The 18,539-nt window shown below is 34.2% G+C and overlaps 1 protein-coding gene and 1 long non-coding RNA gene across 5 annotated transcripts; both read right to left on the bottom strand.

The window, feature by feature from the left end:
- Positions 1–894: 894 nt before the first annotated feature.
- LOC132632406 (DNA-binding protein RHL1-like) lies at positions 895–7,733 on the bottom strand. Of its 3 annotated transcripts, none has more exons than XM_060348332.1 (9): positions 7,360–7,733; positions 6,176–6,286; positions 4,831–4,917; positions 4,480–4,694; positions 3,922–3,995; positions 3,540–3,700; positions 2,512–2,622; positions 1,570–1,608; positions 895–1,473 (listed from the first exon to the last, which is right to left on the bottom strand). In XM_060348332.1, exons 1-9 carry the CDS (start codon positions 7,681–7,683, stop codon positions 1,471–1,473), a joined length of 1,125 nt encoding a protein of 374 aa, XP_060204315.1. In that variant the 5' UTR covers positions 7,684–7,733; the 3' UTR covers positions 895–1,470. The 3 variants fall into 3 exon arrangements, with proteins under 3 accessions (XP_060204315.1, XP_060204313.1, XP_060204314.1); XM_060348330.1 differs by having other exon boundaries at positions 895–1,418; positions 7,360–7,732; XM_060348331.1 differs by having other exon boundaries at positions 895–1,418; positions 4,480–4,691; positions 7,360–7,732.
- Positions 7,734–14,575: 6,842 nt separating this feature from the next.
- LOC132632404 (uncharacterized) lies at positions 14,576–18,046 on the bottom strand. Of its 2 annotated transcripts, XR_009579375.1 has the most exons (3): positions 16,613–17,912; positions 15,603–15,790; positions 14,576–15,112 (listed from the first exon to the last, which is right to left on the bottom strand). It is a non-coding gene; the product is annotated as an uncharacterized LOC132632404 (long non-coding RNA). The 2 variants fall into 2 exon arrangements; XR_009579374.1 differs by having other exon boundaries at positions 14,576–15,790; positions 16,613–18,046.
- Between the last annotated feature and the right edge of the window lie 493 nt (positions 18,047–18,539).

The following is an 18,539-nucleotide window of genomic DNA, read 5'->3' as shown; positions in this document are numbered from 1 at the left end:
CTATGAGAGTGTTTCCGTTCGTCGATTGTGCCGCCTTTCAGCATGCTAAAATGAGAACTAGTTTTTGAGGTTGAAAGTCTTTTAATGATTTTGCATGTATAAGTTTCACAAAGTATAGTCCATTTGAAACCTGAATAAAGGGAGGATTGTATCACGAAGTTGATAGTCAGAGAAGGATCTTTTTTGCATATTGAATGTGTATGCTCTGCATATGACATAAGATGAATTTAAATGGAGAAACATGATTAGTGAGTATTTATATAGCCAATTAAAACTTATTTGGAACTAAGGTGTAGTATTTGTGAATTCTCACAATACATGTTCAATGCAATGAACTTGAACAAAGCAGAATTGATATAAAGGATTATATAACCCATTCTAATAACATTGCTGTATAAGATAGACCAATGTAAGAGCCTGTTTGGATGGGCTTATGTCTATAAGCTGCAAACAGCTTATAAGCTAAAAAAAATAAGTTGGATAGTCTAACTTATTTTTTTTGGCTTATAAGCTGTTTTCAGCTTATAAGTTGTTTTAGATAAGCTAAGTTAAATGGGCCCAATTATTTTTTTGAGCTTATTTTAAGCACAAAATGACTTTAAGCTGGCCAGCCAAACACTCAAAAAAACTGAAAACAGCTTATAAGTAACTTATAAGCAACTTATAAGTCAATCCAAACGGGCTCTAAGAGAAGTTTATCTCACAAGCAAAGCACGAACCTTGCATTTAATTCAAGAGTCCCTCTATAGCCGAAGACTTCATGAATGTGTCTCTGTGCGTGTAATTTCAGTAGAAATGAAACAAAGATAAGATGCCAACGCTTCTGTTTGCCTTTATATTCATGACATCAACAGCAAGGTTTGTTATAACAAAAATCTCAACTCACTGGTAGTGTATAATAATTGATAACGCCACCAACGCTTCTGTTTGCCTTTATATTCATGACATCAACAGCAAGGTTTGTTATAACAAAAATCTCAACTCACTGGTAGTGTATAATAATTGATAACGCCATAACTGGAATTTGAACTGCAAAGCAAACGATTCAACACCAAAAGGCTAAGGGAAATTGGAATTCATAGGAGGAAATGAGAAATCTGAACAAACTAACAACTACAGCCTGCCGATCACATTTCACATTCTCATGGCTTTATACTTATTCTTCCATAACTAAGTATGGCCTTCTTCATGTGATCATCCTCCCTCCAAATGCAATCTTTGAGTCTTTTAGGAGGAACTGTCTATAGCTAGATCCCCGACGTGGCCTGCCCATGCGATGTTCACTCGTGGCGTCCCCCTTTACATTCATCCGCAAGAGTAATTTACAGATCCATTGAGAATAGTCGTCATAATCTATGGATTAAAATATAAAGTACAATAACTCAAGCAGCCCAATCTTCATCGCTAGCTTCTGCATCCTGTACGTATTTAAGAGTTGAAGAATAACCCAAAATGTGAGAGTCGAGGACTTCACTGCAGAGTAAAAAACTTGATGACACAACACAGAAACAGTTAAATTATACAAAATTAATCAACGAAGGAAAAAGGGAAGTGTTTCAAAACTCAAACCTTAGATGAACTTGAGAACTCTTCAATATCATCTTCACCCTACAGAGTATGTCAAAATACAAGGATTAGCTGAATTTAGAAATGAGAGACCAGCACAACCAGTACAGATCTTTTTTTTTTTTTTTTGGGTAGATCAAATGAACCAAGATACATAGATCTAGTCAGACAAGCATGAGAAAAGTGGGCTATCCTAATTCCTATCCATGAAGCAGTTGTACATTTTCTTTTTATGATGGATAGAAAAACGAATGCACTCATCGGAACAACCCTTTCTGTTTTTGATTTTAATTTACATAGAAAAAAAAATCTCAGTAGTGTTTGGGTTAAACAAATTTATCATAGGTTCTAGAAAACATGAGAGATAAAATTAGAAAGCTATAGTCAAAGTTGCACATCCAAGGAATCTGCATAACTTCAAGTGAGAAACTGTTTGACATGAGTGCTATACTTAATTACCACGATGAATAATGTTCAAGAACGGCCATAATCTCGTGATGTGTATCATGAACACAGAAAGGAGAGATCCTCCACTTCCAAACTTCCCTTAGCAGATGAAGGTGGTATAAGAAGTTTGCCAAAGCTTCCAGCTAAAATAGCCATGTGTCTAGTTTAACCCAAACTAATGATCTACTTCCCAAAATTGGAACATCCAAACATCATTCCAGGGATGAGAGGATATCCAATTATTGAACTAAACAAAGATTCAGAAAGTTAGTTACTATGTATTTCCCCTGGACTTATAGTCTATGAACCAATTCAATTATTTTCAAATATATCTTTTAACAGTCTTATAAGAGCCAGCCGGATTTCCTTTCTTTATCTTTGCTAGCTAGTCAAAACTGCCACTTAAGAGGAAACAAAGACGATGCAAGAAACAGAGTCGCCCACAGTTGGACTGAGCATGGCAAGTGGATAAATTGCATCATATAGTCTGAATTTTACCTGAGAAGTACCAACATGATCAGACATGGTCGAACCACATTCTGTGTTGGATGCCTCTTTTTTTGTTGATTTTCTTGTTTTCCTTTGAGAAACTCTATCTGGAGTGGCAAGCTTCAAAGTTTGTGGAGAAATACAAACATAATTATTTGTGCATCAACAGAACAAGTATGAGTACGACTCGACAAGTATGAAGAGAAGTCGACAAAAGAATCACTTTTACCCAAGCAGATTTTTTTTTTCTTTTTCTTTTTTTGGTAAGGTTAAAACCCAAACCCAAAATTCATAGTTACTAGCCATGAGAATCCATCTACGATATGAAATATTATGTGGTAAATCCCCAACTATAGTCCCTCAGTTATCACTTTGAGCATACAACTCAACGGCTAAGGTCATATCCTGCAACAAAATTTATGCGAAGTGCCAGGAAAGTGAAAAAGGAGTTCATGAGGGGGAGGAGGAGGAGAAAGTTACTTAGAAAATTTTCCCCAAGGCTAGCTATTTTAGCAAACACCATTATGATAGCTTCCACATTTTCCTCTGCAAATGAATTAAGCTATTGATCCTATTTGTGAAACTGGCTTTCAAATTTTTCATCTATTTCCTATCTTTCCTCTTCAGTCCACCCATGATCTTGCATTACCTCTCTTTACCATCTTACCCTCTTTTACAGGGAATGCTGGTAATGCAGGACTGCAACACTTTTTGCTCCCAATAACCATATGTGCTTATCAAACACCTTCATAACCATGTCTATAGACAATCATGTAGTTAGCATCATTATTGGAGATAACAGGATAGCATCACCAAATACAATTTCTGAATGCACGTGATTCTACTTTTTTAGAATACAAGCTTTAGAAAATTTAAAGGATGAAGCGTTGGGGTGGCCCATGAAGGGAGATCGTAAAAAAAAGCATTGGTCACGCCCTCCCTCTTCTACAAGTACACATTAATATTGTTAGACAGACGAAATGTTCAACAATCTCTAACACTAACTGTTGCCTCGTGACAGAGCTCCGAGTCCGTACCTTGTCCACTTTCTTAAACATTGTGGAAATAGTAGCCTGAACAAGAGAACTTTTCTTAGTGCGGAAGGATTTCTTAGACTTGGAAGCAGATTCAGCAGCGGCAGTGATTTTTTCAGCAACTTGACCTTCTACTACAGTATCATCACAAAGAATGTCACTGCCTGCACCAGAGATTTTTCAATCCATAAACTATATATAGGAACAGGGAGATAGCAGGTGAAAGGAGATGAACAACAGAACAAGCCCACAGAACAATGACAGGACTTTGAGGGACTCACTCTAATGGCTTTTTTGAAAAAGCTTGGCAAAAAACTAAAAATGATATAAGAATTATTTATACAGATGTTTCCAGAGGTACAACTTTTTGTTGAATGATCCATACCACTTTTCTCTTCTTCCTCGGAAGTTTCGGCTTCATTGTCAACCAAATCATCCCCGGAAGAAGGTTCTGCAAAACTGAATTACTGAACATAAATTTCCTGGTAATGCATTAAGCAGAGGAAGACATCAGAGTCAACTAGATCTTAGTTAATAAAGGATAAATTGTCCCTCAAGAAATCAATGCAAACAATTACAAAGAAAAAAGTACAGGCATATAACATTGGGACAAGATCAGTACTTGTTCAGTTACTTCTTTGGATGGTCCTTGAATGAGTACCAAAATAAGGCTCCTTAACCAGAGTCCTCGGGAGTCTTAACGGATTCCTATTTCCTTCCGATAAAAGCACATATTATAAATGAATTTGATTTTAAATGCCTAGTCTTTCTTATGCCTTACTTTATGCAGGTCCAGTAATCCTGGGCAGTCCATAAAGTTGTCTTTGAACTCCCCTGATAAAAGCTATGTTAAACTACATAAAATTAGTTGCATGCAATATGATACAGTCAGTGCAAGGGATCAGGAATAAGGAAAACTTATTATACAAGTCAAAGCATATACTTGAATTTTTTTCCTGCTGCCCTTGCTGAACGACGACTTGGAGTTAATTCTATAACTTCTTTTGAATCATTTTGACTTTCTGAAAAATTCTCCTCCTGTTCATGTTCAGGAGACTCTTGCTCCATATGCTTGACCCCACATTCGCTAATACTTCGTTTTTGAACGCATGCAGCACCTGCACCACCTTTGAAATCACACTCCAATTTCTCTTGCTGCTATAACCAAATAAGGTATCCAAAATAGTGTCAGCAATTCTTTGAAAACATTGGACAACGATCAGCAACTTTAGTATACTCTTATAATAAATGCTTTAACCAGTTGAATTAGGAACAACTCGAAAAAAAAACTAACCACATTTAGCTCCATTGGAAACTCGAGCCGTGCTTCTTCAGGATTCTCATCCTTCCTCCCTATCCACCATGCATCAGAAAACACAATCTGGAAAAAAAAAAAACCATAAATCATGAAAAATGAAACGGGACAAGTAAATGTAACTAAGTGCTAAAACAAATCCTTTTAGTTTTCATCAGAACCTTATAATAAGCTAACTGTAACAGAAGTAAACCTAATCCCAACCCGTCGAACAGAGTCAACAGTCAAAGTAGATCTAAATCTTTTCTCAAACTCGAGAGAAAAAACATTTGCAATGGTTGTTGGCACTTCATATTCAACATGTTTATAATATCTCAAAATAAAAAAATAAAAATACTACGAGAACATAGACAAAGTCACGGGAAACAGATTTAATAACTGAATATACCATCTTGATAGATAATCAACTGCACTAAAACAACTTTTTCCTGATCAAACTTTTGGAATGTAAAATGAAATCAATGTGTGCAATGTATTAGCCCAGCAGATGAAGGTTTTGTGGAATGGATGAAAAGGTACAACCATTAGAGAAGGTGTGAGGTATCAAATAATAGCACTTATTTGGTAGTTCCCTTCACTTCTCGCAATGTGTGTCAAAGCTATTCAACTTACAATATTTAAGAAAAATTAACTTGAGAAGGAAAGTTGAAAGTTGAAAGAACAATATTCATGCTTGAATCAAATAAAAATCTAGAAGCGCAGAAAACTTTAGCCCAATAAGTTCAATAAGTCAAAATATTGGGCATGTTCACTTTATAACGCACTCCCATTCTAAGACTCCAGTAGCAAGCTCCTTAGCAGACAAAGAACAGAACCATTTATCATATGGACATTGCCAAATCACAAAACATATCAGAAATATGACAAACCAAAAAACATATCAGAAGTATGGTCTTTGGCAAACTAAACTAAAGAGCTATTCTTGGTTCTATTTTTCATTGAAAAGAGTCATTCTTGGTTCTATTTTTCATTGAAAAGAGCCATTCTTGGTTCTATTTTTCATTGTCATGAAACAATTCTGTTAGGTAAAAGACAAAAAGTTCCTCTTGACTCATTCTAATTCCTGGGAGGATGGCTCCTGCATACTTTCTTATCGATCATCGGAAGGAGTATTTTGTTTCTATAGACAATATAATTCCACAGCCTGCAAGGGACTAATGAGAAGGAAAGTTCTAAATATGATGCCTTGATGATGATTAATACATTGTTCTTTGAAATAAAAGTGATAACTTAGGAAGACAAGTATTTGCAAAACGAAGCTCCTGCAATTTAAATTGATACTAAGATAAACAGAATAAAACACAAAAGAGAGAGAACTACCAACCATATTGTCAAGGTAATCTTCGCACACTACATTCTTCCCACCTCTGGAGAACTGCATAGTCAGATAACCATTCTTTGGATATACAATTGTCCCAAACAACTTCATTTGACCCTGCAGATCCAATATGGAAAATAATTGACTTTAAGCTGAAATTTTACATGGAAATTTAAATACTACAAAGAAAAAGAATTTCACGATTTCCTATCAACGTGGATGCATCAACACTATGGGTAGCAAATGCAGTCATACCAACTACCTTCAGCTTAGTAAAAATATAGGCAAAAGAAAATTCAAAAAATTACATACAAATACATTGATAATCATTCACACTAAAAATCTAAAAACAGAAGGAAAAACTAACTCCCACTCGATTCCCATAATTACTACTACTACTAGTTTCTGAGCAATCAATCCCTAACAAGTAGGCAAATTTACCAGAGAGTTAAAATATTGTCCTTTGTTTCCTCATTTGCAAGTTTCTGACCATTAAGCCGTCACGTGCTAGGAAAATACAGGCACTTTTTGTTTTTGGATATTCAAACTATGTAAACTTTGACCAATAATTTAAAATGTATTTTTTAATCATATTAACATGAGAAAAATTGCAACTTATAGTACTTCTCGTACAATTTTTAAAATTTTCAAAAACATTCAGCTCAACATTAAATATTACACCAGATAGCCATATTTTCAGTTTATACAATATCATACAGCATTATACCTAGGGGAAAGCAATTTACATAATGTATCAACCTTGTATAAACGTAAATAATAATGTATAAAAGGTGTTTATACACAAAAATGGGCTAAACCGGTTAACAAACTCAAAATATGCGCTACATGTCATAAATATTTTCTCCTAGTAAACATAGAGCTTAATTTTCCCTTTTGAATATATCTACATTTTAGTTTTAAAATATTAAGTTAATTGTATCCAATTTAGTCAAATTAACTCTCAGCAAGCAAAAAGTACCACATAAGCTAAAATCTATTTTTTTTTTCATCATATTAACATGAGAAAAATTGCAAATTCTAGTACTAGTCGTACAATTTTTGAGTATCTACATTTTAATTTTAACATATTAAGTTGATCTAATCCAATGCAACTTCAAAGATTAGTCGAGCAAGCAAAAAGTACTGCCACATAAGTTAATTAAGTAAGTAAAAAATTATTATTATTATACCTGAGGGAAGTCAAGGTAGAGAATAGGGTTTTTAGTACCAAGGTCTTTAAGCTCCCCAATTTTACCACCCGAAATCGGGGCAAGTAAACCCGGAAAAGAGAAGAGAAAACGGTTCTTGCGCTGTGATTTGCGCAGAATATCTTTGCCATGGTGTTTAATCACAGTTTTTGATGGACTCAGTGGATTATTATTATTAACTCTTGATGGATTCTCTGAGAGCATTTGCTTAGAAATTGCTAGTTTTTTTAACCTCTTTTTCTCCTCCATATCTGGGTTTGGTTCTCCATTTGTTGTGGATGCTGCCTTTTTCCCACCTCTAGCCATAGTGTGTATGCACAATTGCTCGAAACTCCACTGGCTTAATAGTGATGGAGCGGGAATGGAACTCCCACATTTTTATTTTTATTTTACGTGTTTTAATTTAATTGGACACGTAATTTTTTTTTAAAATAAGGTCCTAAATTAAAAATATATTTAATGAAGTTCTTTTTAGTTTTTATATCATGTGTACTTAATGAAATTATTAAATAAAAGTAAAAAAAAAAACTTTTTAAACAACGAAAAAAATAATACGTATAATTGAAATAGATAAACTACTTGGATAGTTACAGACTTACAGTAATATATTTTGCTTTTTGGTATGATTTTAAGGATAATTTGGATATTTAGACTTACAGTAATATCTATGTAAAGATTATTTCAAAATATTTTCAAAATCAATGTTCAATTAATCAATTTTACAGAAGATTAAATACACTAACACTCCAAATCTCATTTTTTGTTGACAAAAAATACATCGAAAACCCCACTGAAAATTTTGCGAGAGTTCTATTACCCCTAATCAAAACTCCAAACTTATATTAATACTCTGTTTTTTACCAACCCCAATTTTTAAAAAAATGTGTTAACCACGCACCAATATTTGCTTGACGCGTGTGAATTCGTTTTTGCTTATATTTTTTCTTTTCTCTTTCTTACTTTTTGACTTTACCCTAACTAAATCTTCGACATCCCCCAGCCCTCATCCACGCACTTCTTGTTCTCCAGCTAACCCCTTCCCTCATATTTTTGCGTTCTTTCTTTTTTTCTTTCTTTTTTCGGATGACCCGTCAAATTCGCCCAAAATTTTATAAATAGGGCTTAAAATAATTTTATACTAAACTGATTTTAACCCAATCTAATATAATTCATTTTAAATTGATCTCCAATTTAGCTCAATTTTAGTCCAATTCTAAGATTTATTTAGATTTCGGTTTATTTCTTAAGATTTATTTCTTTTTTTTATGTATACATATTTCTTGTATCATGTATCTTATAAATTTGTGATGTGTATGATATGAAGAAAAATATTTCCTCGAAAAAAAAAAATCTCGAAAACATTTTCCACCTCAAAAATATATTCCATGAAAAATCCGCAAAAATGTCTTCAGGAAAAATATTTTTCCCAAAATATATTTCTAGAAAAAAAAAATCACGAAAAAATGTTTTTCTAGAAAATAGACCCTTCAAAAAAATTAGATTAAGTTGGGCGGGTCATGACCCAATCCATTTCTAGTTCATTTTAGCCCAAGTAACTTTTGAGTTAATGTTAGCTCAACTCATTTACTATCTTAATCCATTTTAATATGGTCAATTTCAACTCAACCCGCCCATTTGACATCCTAGTTGACAATAAGACTAGTGTTTCAGTTTTTTCCAAGTATTCCTGGACTGTTGAGTTGTTGATAATAAAAATAATTAATTTTTTTCCTTTCCTAGTAGAGTCAAAATTTGGGGGATACCATCGATTAAATTCTCTCATTTTCATATAACTTCAACACAATTAAGAATGAAGATTTCAAAAGAATCAATAAGCTTCCTATGATTTATATGGGGCTGGGCTGAAGATGGAAATAAAAAGTCTAGATTCTGCCTTCATTAATCTTATGGGTTTTGCGAAATTTGTCAAATTGCAAGGGAATATTTTGGATAAGATTTTGAATTGAAGAAAAGAGTTGAAGTACAAGAAGGTGGATGGCGTTGTGGCGGAAATGGTGATATTGGAAGCGGTGGGGTCCAGTGGAGATGGCAACTGGTTTGAAGAAGAGAGAAAAGAAAAAAAAAAAAGAATAAGTGAAAAATAATTAGATTAGCAAGAAAAATAGGAAAATACATTTTATAAAGAAGAAACTTGTAGAAATTATAAAAAAAAAAAAAAAAAAAAAAAAAAAACTTTTTATGGGTTCCTACGCTCTTTAAGAAAGTGTATGCGCTCTGTATGCTAGGTGGCTAAAAAGGAGGTACTAATATTAGTTCGAAATTATTTAGGGGATTAATAAGACCCCTTCTCCCACCCCGTAAAGTTTAAGTGTCTTTTTGAAAAAGGGTGTCAACTTTAGGGGGTTTTCGATGTATTTTCTCTTTTGTTGATTGTATTCCCGTAAACGACTCCATCTAAAATACAATAGGGACAACCGTTTTCGGCTGCTCATTTCGTATCTCGAAGAAAGAGTAAACTTAAGTAATGTAACAGAAATCAAGTTAATAATAGTTATGATATTGCCTTACTGATTTAAGGCTTCCGCCCGATTCCGAATGTACATTTTTTCGAGTTCATCTTCTATTTTCAAGTATGGTGATGATTTTTTCCATTTTTACCACATCATATTGGAAATCAAACTACAAAAGAAAAAAAATCGGGTTCATCTTCAATTGATGTTTTTAAGTACATGGCGATTTTTCTCATTTTTACCAAATCATATAGAGGAAATCAAACTACAAAATTACAGTTTTTGACATAGTCAAACTGTGGTTGTTTGTGGGGGCAGAGTTAGATAGGGTTGAGGGGTTCGGCAAAAAATTACTCTATATATACAAAGTTAAAATTTATTCCTTATGTATATATAGTAGATGTTGAACCTCCTTCATTCTTTGTGTATTTACTTCTTCATATTTTTTAACTCCCTTAATGAAAATTCTACTCCACCACTGACTATTTGCCTGTTTGTAACAACCATAATTGTGAAATATTAAAGTTAATTTTTTGGAAGAATAAATATCATAGATATTTAGAAGAATATCTAGAATGGTCTAGTGTAGCATCTTGGATAATTATCTTATAGAATATCTAGATGTTCTAGAGTATTACTAGAAGATAAAGGTTGCTGGAATTTTCTTGTAGATGTATCTAGAAGAGTATCTAGAATCATCCATAGACAACTATAAATAGGGATGATCTTGTACATTTCTAATCAAGCAGGTTAACCCAACACAACCCACTTCAAAGCAATTCAAGTAAACACTTCCTTTCCAAAGCTTCCTCTTCTTTAGTTGAATCTTCCGATCTTAGTAACGATCTTGGGCTAGCAGAAGGTCTCCTCGATTTACTTTTCTTCTGCTATATTTCTCTACATGGTATCATAGCCACAGGTTGGCTTCTGAATTTTATTTCAAGATCGGGTTAGTGGTAGATTCAACTGGTTTCTTTAAATGCATTTGAGCGGCCGTGTTAATGGACTGGGGATGGAGTTGTTGAATCAGTTCAATTAGAAGGTATGAAAAATATGTATGGAGTCATGCCTTGTGGGTGAGGATTTGTGGGATGTTGTTAATGTTAGTTACACAAGTCCTCCTACCGACGGACCGGAAAATAGCAACGCATACAAGAAGTGGAAGTAGATTAATGCGAAGGCGGAGTTCATCCTAAAGAGGTCTATCTCTCACAACTTGTTTGATCATATTATAAGGTGCAAATCAGCTCATGAAATTTGGAGGACCTTTGATCGTTTGTTCAATAAGAAGAATGAAGCGCGGCTACAGATCTTGGAGAATGAATTGGCTAACACCATTCAAGGTAATCTTTCTATTGCCGAATATTTTTTGAAGATTGAGAACTTATGTTCAGAGATCTCATTATTAAATCCGGATGAGGCTATCTCTGAAGCACGAATGAGAAGAATTATCATTCGTGGTTTGAAGAAAGAATATATTCCTTTTGTTGCATCAATTCAAGGATGGGCTCACCAACCATCCTTAGAGGAGTTTGAGAATTTGTTGTCATCACAGGAGCTACTAGCCAAACAGATGGCTAGTGTGTCTATCAAAGAAGGGAAGGAAATGCTCTTGTTGCTAACAAGAGGAATTTTAAAGAAATACAAGAGCGAAGTGGCTCAAGAGATATGACACATTCTCAATTCCATGAGGGTTCAAGCTCGTCAAGACAGAAGGAAGATTCTTCTAATCATTATGGTAAGAAGTCTATTAAATGTTACCGATGTGGTAAAGTAGGACACATAAAAAGATTTTACCGAGCCAAAGAAAGCAACTTGGCTAAAACCAAGAAAGTTGCTGAAGAAGACGAAGACTGGGGAAGGTGCTTCGTACCTGAGACTAGAGCAGTAGATGCCTTAGCCTCCCTCAATTTCAAAAAAGATCGGATCGTGGATTCAGGAGATAATACAGTCTATCACGTGGAGAAAGAACGCATTGGTGTCATCAACAAAATATAAGAAGATTCTGAAGACGTTCAGACTGGTGACGTGGCAGCTGCCATCGAGAAAATCAACGAAGCAGATTCTGAAATTGGTAATAAAAGTCTGGACGTGGAGGATGTTGAAGTAGATCCTGAGCATGAAGTTTCTAAAACTCTATATGGCAATGGTGACCATTCCGGAGAAAGCATTGAGGGAGTTGTAGTGGAAGTTGAAGTCTCTGGTCAATCATCTATCGTATCAGAGTCAATCACTAGCTCAGATCAAATACTGGAAGCAGATGGAGAAGCTGATGGTCAAATAAATGAAGAGGTTGACCTTGAAGGCTCAATTTCATATGGAGAGACAAATAATATGGTTCTCAGATGCTCTAAAGCTGACAAACAGTTCACTGAGGAGCTGAAAAAGGAATCTGGTGGTGGATCATACGGTAGTGCTGAGTCTTCGCAGGAAATTAATGGTCAGATCGTCACCGACTCAGGTGTTTCTCCAAATAAAAAAATTGTCAAGGAGCTAAGAGAAAGGGGGAGTCTGGAAATTCAAGAATGTGAAACTCAGCATGAAGATGATTCACGTGGTTCGCAAAGGTCAAAAAGAAATATTGGCAAGTCTGGCCGTAATAAAGATGAAAATTTCATCAAGACGTATTCATGTTTCTTTGGAGGCCCAATTATTAGCGGAAAATCATCATCATTTGAAGAAGGAAGAAGTTTTGAGAAAATATTATTGAGATCTTCACCATGGCACGCTCCAAAAGCTTCGTCTGAGGATAGCTTCCAAAAAATTACTTTAAGGGAGAGCGTAAAATATTAAAGTTAATTTTTTGGAAGAATAAATATCATAGATATTTAGAAGAATATCTAGAATGGTCTAGTGTAGCATCTTGGATAATTATCTTATAGAATATCTAGATGTTCTAGAGTATTACTAGAAGATAAAGGTTGCTGGAATTTTCTTGTAGATGTATCTAGAAGAGTATCTAGAATCATTCATAGACAACTATAAATAGGGATGATCTTGTACATTTCTAATCAAGCCAAGTTAACCCAACACAACCCACTTCAAAGTAATTCAAGTAAACACTTCCTTTCCAAAGCTTCCTCTTCTTTAGTTGAATCTTCGGATTTTAGTAACGATCTTGGGCTAGTAGAAGGTCTCCTCGATTTACTTTTCTTCTGCTATATTTCTCTACACTAATGACATCCAAAAAATTACTCTAGATATACAAAGTTAAAATTTATTCTTTATGTATATATAGTAGATGTTGAACCTCCTTCAATCTTCGTGTATTTACTTCTTTATATTTTTGAACTCCCTTAATGAAAATTCTGCTCCACCACTGTCTGTTTGCCTGTTTGTAACAACCCTAGTGACACCCAAAAAATATGGTAAAAATATACTCACCGATTAAACTTAACCAAGATAATTAGAAACACAAATAAAGTCCTCCTTCGGCACAATGATTTACCCCTTCAACCAAATTTTAAAATACCTCTTTCCTTACTGCAAGAGGTTCCTCTTATAATTCACGGAGATTGAAAAGCATGAATTGGGGAAGAAATTACTGTAAAAATGAAGTAAATGGAGAGTTGGAAATGAAAAAAATTGTAAATGTCTGAATTGATCCATGAATTCAGAAGTCTTGTGGGTTTAAACCTCGACAAAAAATAAAAAAAAATAAAAAAATCACCATTTGCAAGCAAGCCTGAAATCAGGGGTTAATGATTTTATAAACAAACATAAACGATACATGGGAATTCATGAACTTCGTAAGTACATTTTAAGCTCATTATCTATTTATAAGTATTTTATTGTAAATTCAGTTATTGATATAATATTTTTGAAGCTGTTGTATCTATGAAAATAAAAATAAGCAGTGATATACTTCAATCTAGTTATCACTGTTTTCTTATAATTTTTTGAACTTTTTCACGGTTTTTTTCGTTAAAAGAAGTATATGCGAAGATACCTGGAAGTAAACCCGTCAATCGGTTCAAACCGGACCGGACCGATAACCGGTTACGGAACCGGCCGGTTTCCGGTTTGAAACCCCAAACCGGAACCGGTCCGGTTCAAACAGTCCAAAACCCCCTTTTTTTTGTATTATATATATATATATATATATATATATATATATTATAGTATTGTAGGTATATTTACATATGTTATATAAGTTTATAAGTAAAGTTTAAATATTTACTGACTAACAGGCTAACAACAAGTCAGCAATACAGAATATACATGTATATATATATATATATATTAAGTTGTATGCTTAAGTTATAGTGTTATACTACATATACCTAAAATATAGTAAGAATATACTTATATATATCAATAGACTTAGGTTATATAACTTATATAGATATATAGATATATGTTTAAGTTATATATATATATATTAATATATATATATATATATATATGTTTAAGTTATATATATATATATTAATATATATATATATATATATGTTTAAGTTATATATATATTAATATATATATATATATATATATATACGTATATATACATATACCTAAAATATAGTAAGAATATACTTATATATATCAATATACTTAGGTTATATAACTTAATATATATAAATATGTTTAAGTTATATATAACTTATATATATGTATAACTTAATATATATATATTTATATGTGTGTGTTTAAGTTGTATGTATATTATATATTATAAGTATATTCTTAGTATATTTTAGGTATATTCCTAACTTAATATAAGTAAAAATATGAACATAAGTAAATAGAAGAAAGCTCAATGAGCCATATATTTTATTCATTCTTGGATAACATTTATTTGCAAGTTGTAGTTTTTTTTTTTTTAACTTGCAAATAATACATGAGTTGTAAAGAAATAGTAGAATAATAAATTCACCAATTCTGAATCATTTCGTTAATTTCCCCCATATCATATTCGGCCATGGAGATATCTTCAAAGTCTTCCATTTGGTCCGGTCCACTTGCTATCAAATCTTCAATTTCTTCCTCTTCGCCTTCCTCCGCTTCTAAGTTTTGGTTGCGTCGCTCCGATCTAATCCAACCGCGAATGCACACTAGTACTTGCAAGCTAAAGCCGGATAATGAATGTCTATGGTCTCCAATTTGTTGTCTTCCTTGGCTAAATGCGCTCTCCTGAGCCATGGTTGATACTTGAACCGTAAGGATATCTCGAGCCATTCTTGAGAGTATCGATGACTTGCCTTGTACTTCTTCCACCATGCTAAGACGTCCAATTCATCCAGTTCCTTGATATTCACATTTGGCTGCATCAAATAAAAGTTATATTCATCAGAGTTTGCATTACAAGAAGAAGTTGGCTGTCAATGTAAAACTTTTAAATGCGACAAACCCAACAAGCCCTTTTTGCTACTTTGAGAAGTAGTAGGGCGTGGAGCAACGGGTGTAGCACGTTCTTCCAAATTAGAATAATGAGTAAAAACTTTTCTAAACTCGTCATCAATAGCGAGTTCGGCTTCAGCTAAAGATGGTTGAACTCCCTGTTCAATTTCTAAAAATGTATAAATTTGACCGACCAATTGTCACACCCTAAAAATGGTAGGGCATGACGGGCACCCAACTCTCTTCAGAGTCGAGCGAACCCTTAAACATTCGCTTTACCAAAACCTGTCATTTCAAAAACTTTCAAAAACATGAAACTTTTCCAAATAGAGGTCATTACCTTTATACAGATTATGAAAAACTTTCAATCAATTACGTATTTTTTACCAACTGAAATCATCTGAAAATACATACTCTTTTAACATCTATAATTAATTCGCACTTCTCGACGCCCTATCCACAGGACACTGTCTGCAAAGTCTCTAACATATACAAAATACCATAACAAAAGTACTTGACTCGGCAATACTCCGAACTGAGATGGAGCTCGCCAATCCCGCTGGAACACCATCTAGCAAAGTCTTCTACTCATCTGGGTGTACCTGCGTGGCATGAAACGCAGCCCCCGAAGAAAGGGGGTCAGTACGGAATATGTACTGAATATGTAAAGCATCACTGAATCATAAACAAGGAAAGGCATAATAGTAAACCAGTTTAAAAGCAACCCGGAAGTAACCTGGAACAGCATTATAATCCGTGCCATGTAGTTCCTTACACAAATTCTAAGTTACACAATGTGAGTATAGTATCACAATAGTCCCTTCGGACGACCGCTTCCGGCATAGTAATAATGATGGCCCCTTCGGGCATGCCGCTTCCGGCATAATAATAATGTTGTCCCCTTCGGGCATGCCGCTTCCGGCATAATAACAATGATGGCCCCTTCGGGCATGCCGCTTCCGGCATAATAATAATGATGGCCCCTTCGGGCAGCCGCTTCCGGCTCAATAATAATAATGGCCCCTTCGGGCAGCCGCTTCCGGCTCAATAATAATAATGGCATGGAATGTAAACATAAGTCGTAAATGAAATGAAATAGTAAAACCTCGCACCCCCTTCGGAGTGGTTTTGAAAATCTAAATAGTAAAATCTTGCACCCCTTCGGAGTGGTTTTGAAAATCTAACTTTATGTTTCCTTTAGTATAAAACTAATTTTCTCGAAATCATTAGTAAAACCTTATACACATTTCAACTGGCACCTTATGGGTGTTCCCTTCGGAACAGAATAGGAGTACAATATCAATAAACCATCACAAGAAACATTTAGACCTTACTCGTCTAAGAATGAAATCATATGGAGTACTTATAGAATGAATAACAACAAGGATCATGCCAAAATGAAAGAAGAAATAGACTTAACATACCTCGATTATCGATCCGCTAATCACAATAAAACCACCGTCTCATCCAAACTTATTCTTAAACCAAGATGAAACAACCTGCCTTGCCCCGAGTATACAAGAACCAAACAACCACTTAAAATAGAATACACGTTACTGCAAGGTGCCACTTAGTTGCTGCCCAACTTCCAATTACACTACAAGCTAAGTGCCTTGCGGCTCCCTTCTTTCTCAAAATGAAGTGCCTAAAACATTGTTGGTCGTTAATCTTCTTTGAAACAAAAATGTAAAACATTGCTGTGCACTTCTATATCTTCCATTAAACTAAAGTAAGAAGAAGAAATATATGTATCTTCTTTACATATATAACTGAAACGTGAGAGATAGCTATATGTTACGTACATAGCCAAAATAGTGATGTAGAACCTATATATGTATCTATATTTCTCAAGAAGTCTTGTACTCTCCAAAAACAAGGCAAGTTTTATAGAATATATATTGGATGGTGGAGCCCACCACTAAAAGGTATTTCCTTGGATGAGGCTTGCAGATCTGTATGCAAGTGACTTAGTCACTAATCACTTCTTCTACTATGCTTCCACGTGTAGGGGGCTGCCACCTCATTAACCATCCAGCAATACAATACTACCTCTTTAATCCTTGTCCGATAATACAATAATTAGTTCCTTGCTGTCCCACTTTATTTCAACATTCACTAACTATCCACATAATAACAACAACTATTTATCCGATTTCCGATATAACTTTCGTAATTCCCGTCTCTTCATTTAATTGTGGCCTGGACGAATTTAAATATATCTAATAGAGGAGAATTTTTACCTCATATGCCAAGAAATACTCTTCTTCCACATTACTTCACCTTGAATAAATTTCAAATTTTAACAATACAACAAAACGGAACAACGAAATCAAAATAGTGGACAAAACTCGCATGTCGTTCTTGAGCAAAATTATACTTTGCTTCCATAAAATTGGGACTCACATTGCTACTAAGAACTGAAGCTCACGTTGCTTTCTACCAAAATATCTTGCATGACTTTTCCTTCCAAGTGAATTCTCAATAAAGTATAATAAGTGACATAAATTACACCTTTTCTACCTTACACGTGGCCCCATCTTGATCTACATTATGACACTTATCATAAGAATAGAAGGCACATTTATGCATAGTACCCATGTATTTCAATACGTGTAATGCTGCCACTACTTCACTAATTGAATACTAGATATTGATTAGTATAATATACACACTTTCCAATCTTACACATGGCACTCATTGGCCAACCCCTTCCCTTTTGATACTTATCATATTTGTGACACAATATTGCTTATGTATACGTACATAATGGACTTGCTTCCGCTTATCCATGACATATGTCCACATTATTTTTATCAAACAATCTTAATTAATTTCCTAATCACGATTTACGTAAATGTTGATCACTTTTGACATAATTCATATACCCATTACCATGACCATGTAATATAACATCACCTTCATAGCCTCTATTGGCACACATAAAATATTATTTTCAATTATCGTCGTCACACCTTTTCGTCTTAAATAATTTTTGGGACTTCTTTTCTCATATACACCAAGTTTTTGATTTTCGTGCTTGAATATAACCAAATCCTACGGCCTCGGTAAAACCGCTCATGTTGGACGGTTCCATTCCTTGGTCCAAAAATACGGGATATTATAGCGTTGACCTATTCGAATAAATTTTGAAACTCGACAATTTTTTTTTTTTTTTCGATTGGTTTAACTTCAAATCCTTACGATACATGTGTACCATTACTTTAACCACCTATAAGCTTGGGGAATAACCTCGTGTCCGTTACTAATATCATTTAACTTGCACACTTTCCAACGCATGAGAACACGGGATGTAACACCAATGCTTTAGTATAAGACACTTTTAAACAAGGA

This window comes from Lycium barbarum, chromosome 3, assembly GCF_019175385.1.
Source record: "Lycium barbarum isolate Lr01 chromosome 3, ASM1917538v2, whole genome shotgun sequence".
Lineage (NCBI taxonomy): Eukaryota > Viridiplantae > Streptophyta > Magnoliopsida > Solanales > Solanaceae > Lycium > Lycium barbarum.
Note: the sequence above shows the minus strand (reverse complement) of the source record. Positions and strands in the feature narration are given on the sequence as shown.

Bases quoted from the DNA above. Each gene is read 5' to 3' on its own strand.
- LOC132632406 (XM_060348330.1), bottom strand. From the start codon at position 7,683: ATGGCTAGAGGTGGGAAAAAGGCAGCATCCACAACAAATGGAGAACCA. The intron at 4,918-6,175 runs GTTGGTAGTTCT...TTTTTTTTCCAG, and splicing joins AAGATTACCTTGACAATATG to ATTGTGTTTTCTGATGCATG. The intron at 2,623-3,539 runs GTACGGACTCGG...CAAACTTTGAAG, and splicing joins TGTTTAAGAAAGTGGACAAG to CTTGCCACTCCAGATAGAGT.